Below are 12,063 nucleotides of genomic sequence, written 5' to 3'. Positions count from 1 at the left end.
CTTAGAGACTAACCAATTTATTCACGAAAGCTCATGCTCAAATAAATTGGTTAGTCTCTAAGGTGCCACAAGTACTCCGTTTCTTTTTGCGAATACAGACTAACACGGCTGTTACTCTGAAAACTCTCTTCAGAGACTCTTCATTTATGTGGATCAAAAATTACTTTCCAAAAGTCATTTTTTATTGGTACTGATAGCACAATGGGCTCACATCTACATTCTGTGAAAATCCAAAACTCAGCATTTCAGTGAGATTTTGGGTATGCAAAAAATGCCGGATTGGGACCTCAATGGTCTTGATGCTATAATGTGTTTGTGCAATGTGCTTGATTTTCAATATCATTCTCTAATTTTGTGTAACCCACACACCTCCTGGATGTGGTGTTCAGTCCCATCTAGTGGCACTGAGACCACTGAGAGATAGATTAATGAGTCTCCTCTATAGCCTTAGCTAACAGCCATGTAACTTTTAGCTCGTGCAGTAGAGGCTCATGCATTTAGCTCCAGAGGTCACAGGTTCAATCCCGACCGCGACAACAGGGGTCTGTCAGTGTAACATTTGCACCTACAAATAATTATTTTTGCAGTTTTATGCTGCAGTAAACTGAGGATACAGGTGGTAATACTTGACCTTTAACTACCTAATTGCACCTGTAAATCAGGTAGGTGGAACAAAAGGCTGGTTGCAACCCGGTGAATGGGGTTGTAACACCACTCAAATTTGGCCCAGCCACCCTTCTGTTCTGATGGAGGGGCAGCTGAGCCAAATGGTGCTGTGAGCTGGTGAACAGGGAATCTACTTTTGTACAGCAGAGTCCACTGAGAACTCAACTCCTGGCATCACCAATTCATGCATTGTGTGGGTAAGAGAAGGGAAACTCCCCAGCTGAGGGAGACACGGGTCCCAGTGGATGGGTGGGGAGGGACAAGCAGGGACTAGAACAGCATTCTTGGGGTGGGGGAACATTTTTTTTCTCCATGTAATAGTCTGAAGGCAAACTGTATTATTGTATAATTTAGTTTTATTCTCGGTTCTTGGTATGATACAACACGATTTAAAAAATTACTTTCCCTGTCAAAATGTCCATTTATAGCTTGCATTCATTCCACCACCCCGCTCCTGGTGCTGTCAACTGAGCTGAATTTAACATGCATCTTTTTGTTTGGTAACTTCCTGTCTTACTCAGCAGCACCATTGATGATTTCAATAATGCTGCCAGCACAACCCTGGGAATAGGGTTTGTTAGTCTATTTGTGCAGTGGAGCACACACATTTTTATATCACGTGGTATATGAACAGTGGTGAGTGATTTATTTAATTTCTTGAGGATAGGACAATGGATTTAAAAGCAAAATGATGTTTGCAAATAATAGCACATTTCCCATCATCTGGGGATAACTATTTTAGGGCTCATCCCTGCTTTCCTCTGATTACAGAGTGCATCTTCATATGCCTAGGAAAACCCTTCGCTGCACGTGCAAATGGTGAGCACAGTAAACAGTATTTTCCAAATACGAACCAATATTGCATATCAAATGGCAGGATTCCAGTCGAATATAAAACATCATAGACTTTATCTGACTCCAACTTCTTTTAAGTCACCTACATAGGTGGCACTGAAAGTATCTGCCTTAAGTAAGTAAATAAGATTAGGTAACTAACTCAATATTTGCAGTATACAAGGTATTTCCTGTAGTATGGATAAGGACATAAAGCCAACACCAGGATAATAGTATTTATCTTTTTCAGTAGCACTGCTAGTCCATCGCTCTTGTACAGTTAACAAAAAGAAAAGGAGTACTTGTGGCACCTTACAGACTAACCAATTTATTTGAGCATGAGCTTTCGTGAGCTACAGCTCACTTCATCGGATGCATACCGTGGAAACTGCAGCAGACTTTAGATACACACAGAGAATATGAAACAATACCTCCTCCCACCCCACTGTCCTGCTGGTAATAGCTTATCTAAAGTGATCATCAGGTTGGGCCATTTCCAGCACAAATCCAGGTTTTCTCACCCTCCACCCCCCCACACAAATTCACTCTCCTGCTGGTGATAGCCCATCCAAAGTGACAACTCTTTACACAATGTGCATGATAATCAAGTTGGGCCATTTCCTGCACAAATCCAGGTTCTCTCACCCCCTCACCCCCCTCCCAAAAACCACACACACAAACTCACTATCCTGCTGGTAATAGCTCATCCAAAGTGACCATTCTCCCTACAATGTGCATGATAATCAAGGTGGGCCATTTCCAGCACAAATCCAGGTTTTCTGACACACCCCCACCCCCATACACACACAAACTCACTCTCCTGCTGGTAATAGCTCATCCAAACTGACCACTCTCCAAGTTTAAATCCAAGTTAAACCAGAACATCTGGGGCGGGGGGGGGGGTAGGAAAAAACAAGAGGAAATAGGCTACCTTGCATAATGACTTAGCCACGCCCAGTCTCTATTTAAGCCTAAATTAATAGTATCCAATTTGCAAATGAATTCCAATTCAGCAGTTTCTCGCAGGAGTCTGGATTTGAAGTTTTTTTGTTTTAAGATAGCGACCTTCATGTCTGTGATTGCATGACCAGAGAGATTGAAGTGTTCTCCGACTGGTTTATGAATGTTATAATACTTATATAAATACAGTTAACAGTATTTTGTTCAGTCCAGGTTTAAATCTCATAAACAAAGGGGGCTCCCATCACTTCCATTAGGAGACTATTCCACAGACTGAGTGGTCTCACTGTCAGGAAGTTTGTTATGAATTTAAATTGTCCCATTCCTAATTTCATCCCATTATGTTCCCCTTTAACTCTGCAGGATAATACCTCATCCTCCTGGGTGTTAATCCCCTGCAAATGTTGGCAGATTGTTATCATGGTGTTACTTAGTGGTTGTTTAGCTAAACTCTTTCACTATTTACTCATAAATCAATATTTCTAGTCTCCGGATGACTGCTGCTATTGTTCTCTGAATTCCACACACTAAGTCAACGTTTTTCTGGCAGTGAAGTGCCTGAAACTGAACACAATATTCCAGGTGCAACATACCTAAACTGTATAAAAATTGAGTGTTACTTTCCTGTCCTGAGACACAAAGCCTCTGGGAATGCAAGACAAATGTGCACTGACCCTTTTCTGCTACCATATCTCATAGCTAACACATCTACTTGGCTGTTCAATCACTCCCAAATCTCCACTTTCCAAGTTTCTTCTGCCTGCATCCCATGAATATCTGTGTTTTGCATAATTATCTCACCAATGCATTAAGTATTTTTGTTTTTTTTCCTCCCCAAGTTGGACTGTAATATTATCTTCTGGCCATGCTTCTACTTTCCTATATATGATTTTTTATACTGGTGTTTACAGCTTCTCTTAGTTTAGGATCATCACCGTTTCTTTAATGGGTTCTTTACTCTTCCCTGACAATGCCTCAGTCCTGCAGCTGGATCTGCATGAGTGACCTTTGCATTTGCACCCTGTGGAGCCCTATTAGTTTAAAATCATACAGCAGGAATGGGGTCAAAGACTTGACCTAATACAGATCTCAGCAGTAACCCACTATAAATTCCACCCTTCCCTTCAACTTCCTACTTGGCCATTTATTATCTTTTGTTTATGGTCCTTCAGTCCCTTTCCTATCCACTTGAGAATTTTCATACGTAAATGGATTTGGATTAGTTCTGATTGTAAGACTGAGATGTTGTATCAAATGCTTTATTAAAATCAAAATATGTATTTCATTTACCACTTTTTCTCCATCCACTAATTCTCATTTTGTAATTCTACCAAAAAAGCAATAATGGTTGACTGGCACATGTCATTAGATGACCTAAGACACATAGGCTGGTGCTACGCTACTTTACAGCATCCTTTCAATTGCAACAACGATGATACAAAGCCAATACACAAAGTAATAATACAAATGAGATTAACAATTTTGCCCTTTCATTCAATGAGGAAAAGAAAAACTAGAAAAGAGAAGCAAGTTAGCATGAATTTTAAAGCAAAATGCAAAACTTTTGCTAAGTGACTGGTGCATTTATTTCAAATATTCGAAATAACTCAAAGTAACATTGTGAACTTGAAAATCAAGACACTGTAATAGTTTTACTACCTATTACCATTAATGTGTAGAATTATGACAACTGAAAGAGGAAAAAAGTTTCCTCTTCCTCCCCCCCACCATGCCCAGTTCCCTTGCCCAGCCATTTCCCCCCTCCTGACTTCTCGTCCAATCTGTCTTTCCCCTCCCCACACCTCCAACCTCCAGTTAACCCTGTACTGTCCCTGTTCCCACTGGAGGTCTCTCTTATTCCCTAGGTTTCTTGTCCACCACCCTCACACTCCTTGTCCAAACTTCTGTGCCCAGAGAATCCCAGTTCTCACCTCTATACCCTGGCTCTTCTTCAGATCTGTCTTCCCTCCCCTCCCCCCATGGTTCCCAGTCTTAGTCTCTTTGCCTAGCTAATCCCAATCTCCACTCCCCAGGCTCCTTATCTGATCTCAGTCTTCTTCCTCCACCCATTGGCTTTCAGTCCCTACCACCTCATTTCTCTCCCTGGCTCCACGTCCCAGTCCCAGCTAGTCCCAATCTCTCCCCAACTCCCAGTCGCCGTTTTCCCCCTCCTCCAGCATCCAATCCCATATCCTCTTCCTGTTTCACCAGGTTCCCCCAATACATTCAAACCAGGTAGCTTCCTCCTCTAGCCTGTCTGGGCCCAGCAGGGTCAGGGTCAATGAAAGCACAAGAGAGTCAGGCTTCTTGCTCTTAGTTCCACTGCCTTTACTTGGACCTAGTATGTTCTAGAGCAGCCGGGAATTGCTATTGGATAGAAAGTCCTGCTAAGCCCCAGGCCTGGATGGAATCTTAAGGGAACTGAACTAATAAGCTCTACCAAGTCTCTTGTGCAAACTGTGATTTTTTCAAAGATTTATAACTTGGTCAAATTTTGGTGGATTTACATGAGGATGGCAAAAGGCACACCCCTATTTACTCCCCATAAAGGCAACCCTCTGGCCATATTTCAAGTCTCTGCTCCAAAGTATAGAGAAGCTAAAGCTTTTCAAGAAAGAGCCACAGATTTTTGTAGCCTGGGCAAAATGATGTATTTTTCCTTAACCTCGTTCTCAGTAATGTCTGGACTGTTTTGGCAGAAAATAAATAAATAATCAGCCTCAATCAGATACCCAGCATGTAAAATTTCAGCCCGAACAGCTAAAATTTGGCAAAGTTTTAAGCAACTGAAAACAGGGTCTTACAATGAAAAGTGTCAAGCAACCTTAATAAAAAGCAGTGCTACCCACACTGCCTATAACGACAGCGCTTTGTTATGGGCAGTTTCATTTTTTCCCCAGTAACACTACTTTCACATGTGTAAAATAGGACTGTACTGTTAGGACAATGTCCTTTTGTCTGTGTGGCTGTTTCATAGAACATCAGGAAAATAAACTAGGAGAAGTTTGAGGCACAGGTAGTATCTCAAATTACTTATAGCTCACTTTTTGAAATTGATTAGATTTTAAGAAGACCATGTTCCTTTACCTTTGTTCATTACTTACTGCTGTTTAGCTGATTTACAATGGGGAAGTAAAAACATTTTGACAAATGGCTGTCTAGTTACATAAAACATTGTTGTCCATACAGAAATATGCAAGAGAGGTAGTTTGGCTGTGAAAATTCCCCAGTCCTCCTCTTCATCCCCTCAGTTTGCTAAACATGCCTTTTAAATTTCCCTTTAAAGGAACAATTTGGGACAATTCCTGCCCCCCTTCCTGCAGCCACAGTGTGCTCTGACTGCAGTGAAATGGGTAAAAGTTCTGTAGGTGCAAAGAAGGGGGAGGGGCAGGCCTGCAGGAACGCAAATGGGCATCTGTACACACTGGACAATTTGAAGCTGTGCTTGTGTTGTACCAGATGAAAGCAGTGGGGCAGGTGAGAATCATTTTGGGGCTAGAAATAGAATGAGGCAGACCTGGTGGATTTGTGACTACACACATCCACTGCCCATTCTGTTTTTTGTGGGACGGAACAAGGATTGAACCTGCAATAGCAGCTGCGAAGTGGCTATGCAGCCTGGAAGAAAGATTTTTCCTTCCTTACCCCATGGAACTCCCCAGCGCACTGCCCAATTACATAAAGTGTGCACTGGGATTCGCATTTGCCTTTCTCTGAATACGGGCAAGCAGTTAAGAATGTCTGATTTAGTTGGGGATTGGTCCTGCTTTGAGCAGGGGGTTGGACTAGATGACCTCCTGAGGTCCCTTCCAACCCTGATATTCTATGATTTTATGATTCTTAGTGTAGCAAGACGCTTTTATTTAGAAAATATCCAATATTTCACTTTTTGGTGTAATCTTTTAATTTGTATACATCAAATTATTAGTGCATTGAACTGATGTCTGTGACTGGAAACTGACACACACTGTAAAACTAAAGGGGACATTTTGATTCTGTGCTGATAAATTACGTGAAATACTTATTAGGCCACATTCTCCGTGTCGTTTGTTCCACAGTTCAGAATAGTCTGTCTGATAAAATAGGTCAGTGCTTCATAACAACACTCCTTCAGGACTGGCTGTGTCTGGATAAGCACACTGTGTCTTACACATGACCACAGCAGCAAACTATATGGAAAATTGATGTTAATATGAAAACAAATGACTGGTAACATTTTTATTAGGCATAAAAAGAGCTGTAACAACAGATGTGAGGCAAACGGTAGGGGAAGACACTGCAAGATGAGTCAGAAATGACTGGATGTAGATTTTCCATGTCAAAGGTTCAGGCAACCTGAACACAATCCTTGTTAGATAAGTTCTTTATACTGTACAGTACTGCTATCTGATTGTCCTCTCCTTAATTGCCTCTGCAGAAGTGGATCCCAGAGAATCCATGCATCTCTTCTCGCCTACAAAGGGGTGCAACTCCCTTTTTTGGTGGAGTGCATCCTTCTTGGAAGCAGCTGTGTGAAGACAACTGTAGTCTTAAATGACTGCTCAAACCCACCACATTCTGAGGAGGTTGTCAATTCACTCCTTGTCCCCAGCCCTACAGCCATATATAGCAATTGGGACCATCGGAATGATGTTGTGGGATGCACCTGAGCATGATCAAGTCCACCCCATTGCTACATTAGGGACAGGTTCTTCCCTATCTGTGCGTAAGTCTGAAGTAGAAATGCTACAGCGCCAAAGCGAAAGATGTTCTTCTGTTGCTGTGGTAAATCTACCACTCTGAGAGGCAGTTCCTAGGTCGACAGAAGAATTCTTCCATCGACCTTCCAGGGTCTACACCAGGGCTTAGGTCGGCTTAATTATGTTGCACAGGGCATGACATTTTTCACAGCCCTGAGCAATGTAGTTAAGCTGACCTAACTGTGTAGTGTAGAGCAGGCCTGACATTCAGTTGGGGAATATTCTTAAAAGGGCCTGTGGTCTAATGCAGCTGTCCCTGGAGCAAAGTCCACAAGAGAGCTCAGTGAGGGAGGCAAGGAGAGGGCCATTGGGCTACACATGGTAGCTGGTGGGAAAGAAGCATCCTTCACACCTCTTGTTTTGGATTCCCCACTGTCCAAATTGAACCATACCTTAAAACCTTCTCAAATAAGAGCAATGGGAAAGGGAGGCCTCTTTGTGAGGTGCATGAGCAATGTATCTAGAGAGGAACTATCTATCCCCCAACACAGTGTAGTCACCATTTCAATTTGGATTTGCTAAAAGAGCTAGCAAAGAGAAACCATTTCCCTTCTCAGATATTGGGAACTAGATTGACATTAGCATCTGTACTGTGTTAAATACAGTATCTTGATTGTTATCACCTATAGTAAGCTCTCTAGACAGGAAACAGTCTTTATATATGTTTTACAGTAGCTAGTACAACAGGGACCTGATCCTGAGTGGGGCCTCTGACAGATAACATAATGTGCATAACAACAATACTGAAAGAACAATAATAAATCAGGACTAACAGCCAAGCACACACCATCCTTTGGAAAGAACAAAAGCCATAAGGCTATAAAGAAAACATTTCAAAAGTAAATGTTTGCATCAAATTGTAGTAACTTCAATTCAGAAGCTGTTCAGGAAAGGAAAAATATAGCAGTGGAAATCTGCTTCTGCCAAAATATATTGACACAGGAGTTCCTCAGGATGTTATTACTCTACCTTCTGCTTTTGTGTAGATTGCAATGTTCCCATTAACCAGACCAGCAAACAAGTACTGCGACAGATACGTTAGGCTCATCACAGTTGATTTTTCTGGGGTGAAGAAGTGCTGAAGTCTAACTTTCTTTGAGCCTTGATGACTCTTGTAAATAGAAATGCTACCAAAAAAAAAGGCAAGCGAAAAATTTAAATATGTCTTATTCAGTTCTTACAATAAAGGTCACAAAAGGTTTTATGGTAATAAAAGTATTGGGGAAAAATAAAGGCCCTTTATTACGCTAAAAAATGCTGTTCATCTAGTCCTTTTCATTATTACTTTATGCCCAAACAATAAATTCCCTGTATTACGGAGACTTCATTTCAGCTGGAGAGACGCTTCTTTTACAAGATACTGTCCCCTTACGGACCCAGAGCTGTACCTCTCAAGGGCCTGATTGAAAACCCAGTGAAGTCTTTTCATTGACTTCAGTGAGCTTTGGATCCAGCCCTACCTGACAGAAGAAAGAAGAAAATAGTTCAGTACCAGAAATCAATTTTAATTTTAAATTCTTTGTCATGGTACCTATATACTATCATGATGGATATGCCAGAAATGATAGGGAAATAGATAGCTCTGACATGAACAGCAGTTTACACATGCAAAGAACTAGTCTGATTATGCTTTATTGCTTTAAATTTAGAAAATTTACAGCATTATTTTTATAGAAAGAGTAGTCCCTTATTTACACTGGCAGGAAGAGAACACAAATTCTCATACTTATGTTCTCAACAGTTACATCCTCCATCCTTTGCTTACCATACCAACAACGTCACATAAACCTATTTCTGTTTTTCACTACTGTACAGAGATAACCTAGTCAAAAGACTAAGTTCATACATGACAAACAACATCAACGTGTTTTATTTTATTAGCATGACAAATTTCTGTCAAATCCTGCAAATGCAGCATTATAAAAAGGTAAATAATTACTTGCTTTTCGTGTTGCTAACAGCACTTCATCATTTTCAAACCCTCCTGATTATTAAAATGATGGAATGATGTAATATCCTTAAAAATCTGTACTTATGTCTTTACATTATTTAAAGGAATTAATCCTTTTTCTTCAGAGGTATTTGTTAGTCTCTATGGTTTTTATCCCATGTATGATAAGTTTTAAAAAAAATTGTGTGGAGGTTAATTTTTATTACATGTATGTTGTTACTGGATTATGTGATAGGATCTTGGGATAACTGATGCGTCCGTTTACTCATAGGTGTTATTTTAATATGATTTTCTGAAGTGCCCGTAGAATTGGGTGGACAATTTTTATTGTAGAGTAGTAAACAAAGTAAATTATAGGCAGTATTTTGAAATTGACTATCACCTTCCTTCCTCCATGCCCAGGCAGACAGTAGGCACTTTTGAGGTTTTCGTAGCCACATTTTCAGACTCTGGAGCCACATTTAACTCTTTCTGTTTCTCCTCCTCTGGAATGTAGACCATGCAGAGAATGCGTGATTCCACATTGAAGCACTCAATAACCTTGGGACTGGAGTTTTGAAATGAGACAATTGCAATTTGGCCCATCTGATTAGTGCAACTGCCAATCTGAATTAGAGAGTAACGAGAAAGGAAAAGATTAACATCCTTCCAGGGCAAGATCACAGTTAACCATGATAAACACATGGCAAACTAATTAAAGACAGCTTCTCAGGTTCTAAGCACTTAAAGGAGTTTTCATGTATTAATTTAGCACACAAAAAAAGTTACAAGAAAACACCAATCATAATATAGTTTAAAATATTGCAAAAAAACCATGAAATTGGTTTTCTCAGCACACTTGTATACACAGTTCTGACACTTCTGTTTCTAAAGGAAGGTTATTATATACCCTTTTGAGACTTGTGTGTATACATAATGCAATGTAATACAAATATAACACAGAACATTAGTGTGATATAATGCTTCTGTAACTAATAAGTTTTAGAAAGCTCTTGTAGCGGGGCAGTCACCTGCTCCTGCCTTTAAAGGCTTAAAACAGCCCGGGGAGAGGCCTGTGCCAGGGAAGAAAAAGTGGGGCTGATTGGGAGAAGCAGCCTCAACTGGGGGCCACGCCCCAATCAGGCCGTGGCTGACTTAATCAGGGCCCAGCTGGCCCTTATAAGAGGGCAGTGGGCCAGGAGCACACAGAGTCTCCTCTAGCTGTGGAAAATAGGCCTGGCTGCTGGGGAGTGTACCAGGGTACTTGAGGTGAAGCAGGGCTGGGGAAGGCCAGAGGAGCTGGAAGGCTCCATACTGGAAAAGCCCCAAGCTACAGGCCTGGCAGATGGCCTAAAACAGGGTACTGGGGTTGCAACAGGGCAGCCCAAGGGTAGGCACAGGCAGCAGGTCCAAACCCCCCTTGCCTATGATGACTGGCTTATACAGACTGCAGTTGGCCCCAGTGAAAGGGGGCTAGATGATGACTGGCCGTAGTCCATAGGCTGAGGCAAGGTGGGGATAGAGGGTGGGGGGTTCCCTGGGGAGGGGAGACCCAGATCTGTGGGGTATTGCCTGGAGGGGCAGCACCCCAGGAAAAAAGGCACTGGGGTCCGGGAGGGACACGGGGGCCAACAACAGAGGGCGTTCCAGAGCTGGTAAAAAGAGCTAATTCCTAGACAGCCAGCAAGAGGCGCTGCAAGGGTGAGTCGCCTCCCCGCTATTCTCTATAATAGCTTCACTATAAAACCTAGATCTGGAAGTTTAAGGTTAATTATTTTCTATAATTTGAGGGCCTGAAACAAGTACTGTACCCTAATGGAAAGGATTACCAGCTCCCCATGGTATTAACTATCCATTTCTATCTCTGTTGGTTAGGGAGGTACTGGACCCTACATATCTCACGGCACAAAGATCAAATATTGCCAACCCTGCACGTCATACCAGTGTGCATTAGGGAGGTGGGAATGCTGGGAGAACTTCCACTTTAGGGCAAAGAAATAAATGTGTACATAGGAATACTTTTTATATTATTATTATTATAATATATAATTTATAAGAGAAGAAAAGAACATTCTGGTGTGGTATAAAGATTTTATTGGCATGATTTTGTGATGACTGTATTCATAATTAGCAAAGCCATGAGTGAGTTACACAGATCATCTCAAATCAGACCTTTGAAAAAGAGTATTTCCACCTTTTGCTTCTACTACTGAAAGTTGCCAAAATATCAGCCTCTAAAAGAGTGACAACATGAATCTGATTATGTAAGGAAAAGCTATTCAAATTGGCAGAGGTTTTAAAAAAATCCATTAGTTATACTTTCTGGCTTGTAGGAATGCCTTTATAATTGGGTTAATAATATTATGCCAGCATAGTTTTACATCTAGAGGATATAAAAAATAGTCCCAATCGAATTTTTTAAAACTCTTTAAAACATTTCTAAATTATGGAATGGATGATGGTACGTTGTGGTCTCATATGTAGTTTTATTGCAACTCATTTGAGATTAGCTGCATGGCTATGCTGAGTTCTTGGGCATTTCTAACAAACCATGTCACCAAATAATTTGTGAGCATGGATGTGAGCTCACAAAGTAACAAGATTATGGGGACAAAACTACTGGATTTCTGTTGTAGTATTTAGCTATTCAGAATGTGCATGCATATCAAATCCATGTAGTGTGAATTCTTACAGAAAAATAAGAAAGAAAAATTGAAAAAGAAAACCCACGCCTCACTTGGTGTCTGAAGACTTAACTTACCCACAGAAAACCATGTTCCATGGAACAGGAATCTGGCTCAGTTTCACTACAGAGGTAAGGGTCAGGATTATAAGCAGCACATTCAATCTTGAAAGAAAGAATGAAAAATTATTCATATTTACAATGAAGAAGATACAGCCATCCTTTTTGAAGGCCCCATGTCAACTAAGCAT

At 41.0% G+C, this 12,063-nt stretch overlaps 1 protein-coding gene across 8 annotated transcripts in view; it reads right to left on the bottom strand.

Annotated features, from left to right (window-relative positions):
• The window catches only part of ARHGEF10 (Rho guanine nucleotide exchange factor 10), a 192,144-nt gene that overhangs the window by 40,289 nt on the left and 139,792 nt on the right, over positions 1-12,063 (bottom strand). For all 8 annotated transcript variants that reach the window (XM_084624285.1, XM_084624281.1, XM_084624278.1 and 5 more), the window contains 3 exons: positions 11,891-11,977; positions 9,533-9,756; positions 8,169-8,326 (listed from right to left, as the gene is read on the bottom strand). In XM_084624285.1, coding sequence (XP_084480411.1) covers positions 8,169-8,326; positions 9,533-9,756; positions 11,891-11,977 — 469 coding nt within the window. The remainder of the gene's footprint in view (positions 1-8,168; positions 8,327-9,532; positions 9,757-11,890; positions 11,978-12,063) is intronic.

This window comes from Lepidochelys olivacea (genome assembly GCF_965140295.1).
Source record: "Lepidochelys olivacea isolate rLepOli2 genome assembly, chromosome: 3".
In the NCBI taxonomy this organism is placed as follows: domain Eukaryota; kingdom Metazoa; phylum Chordata; order Testudines; family Cheloniidae; genus Lepidochelys; species Lepidochelys olivacea.
The sequence above is the reverse complement of the archived record's forward strand: the minus strand, read 5'-3'. Positions and strand labels throughout refer to the sequence as shown.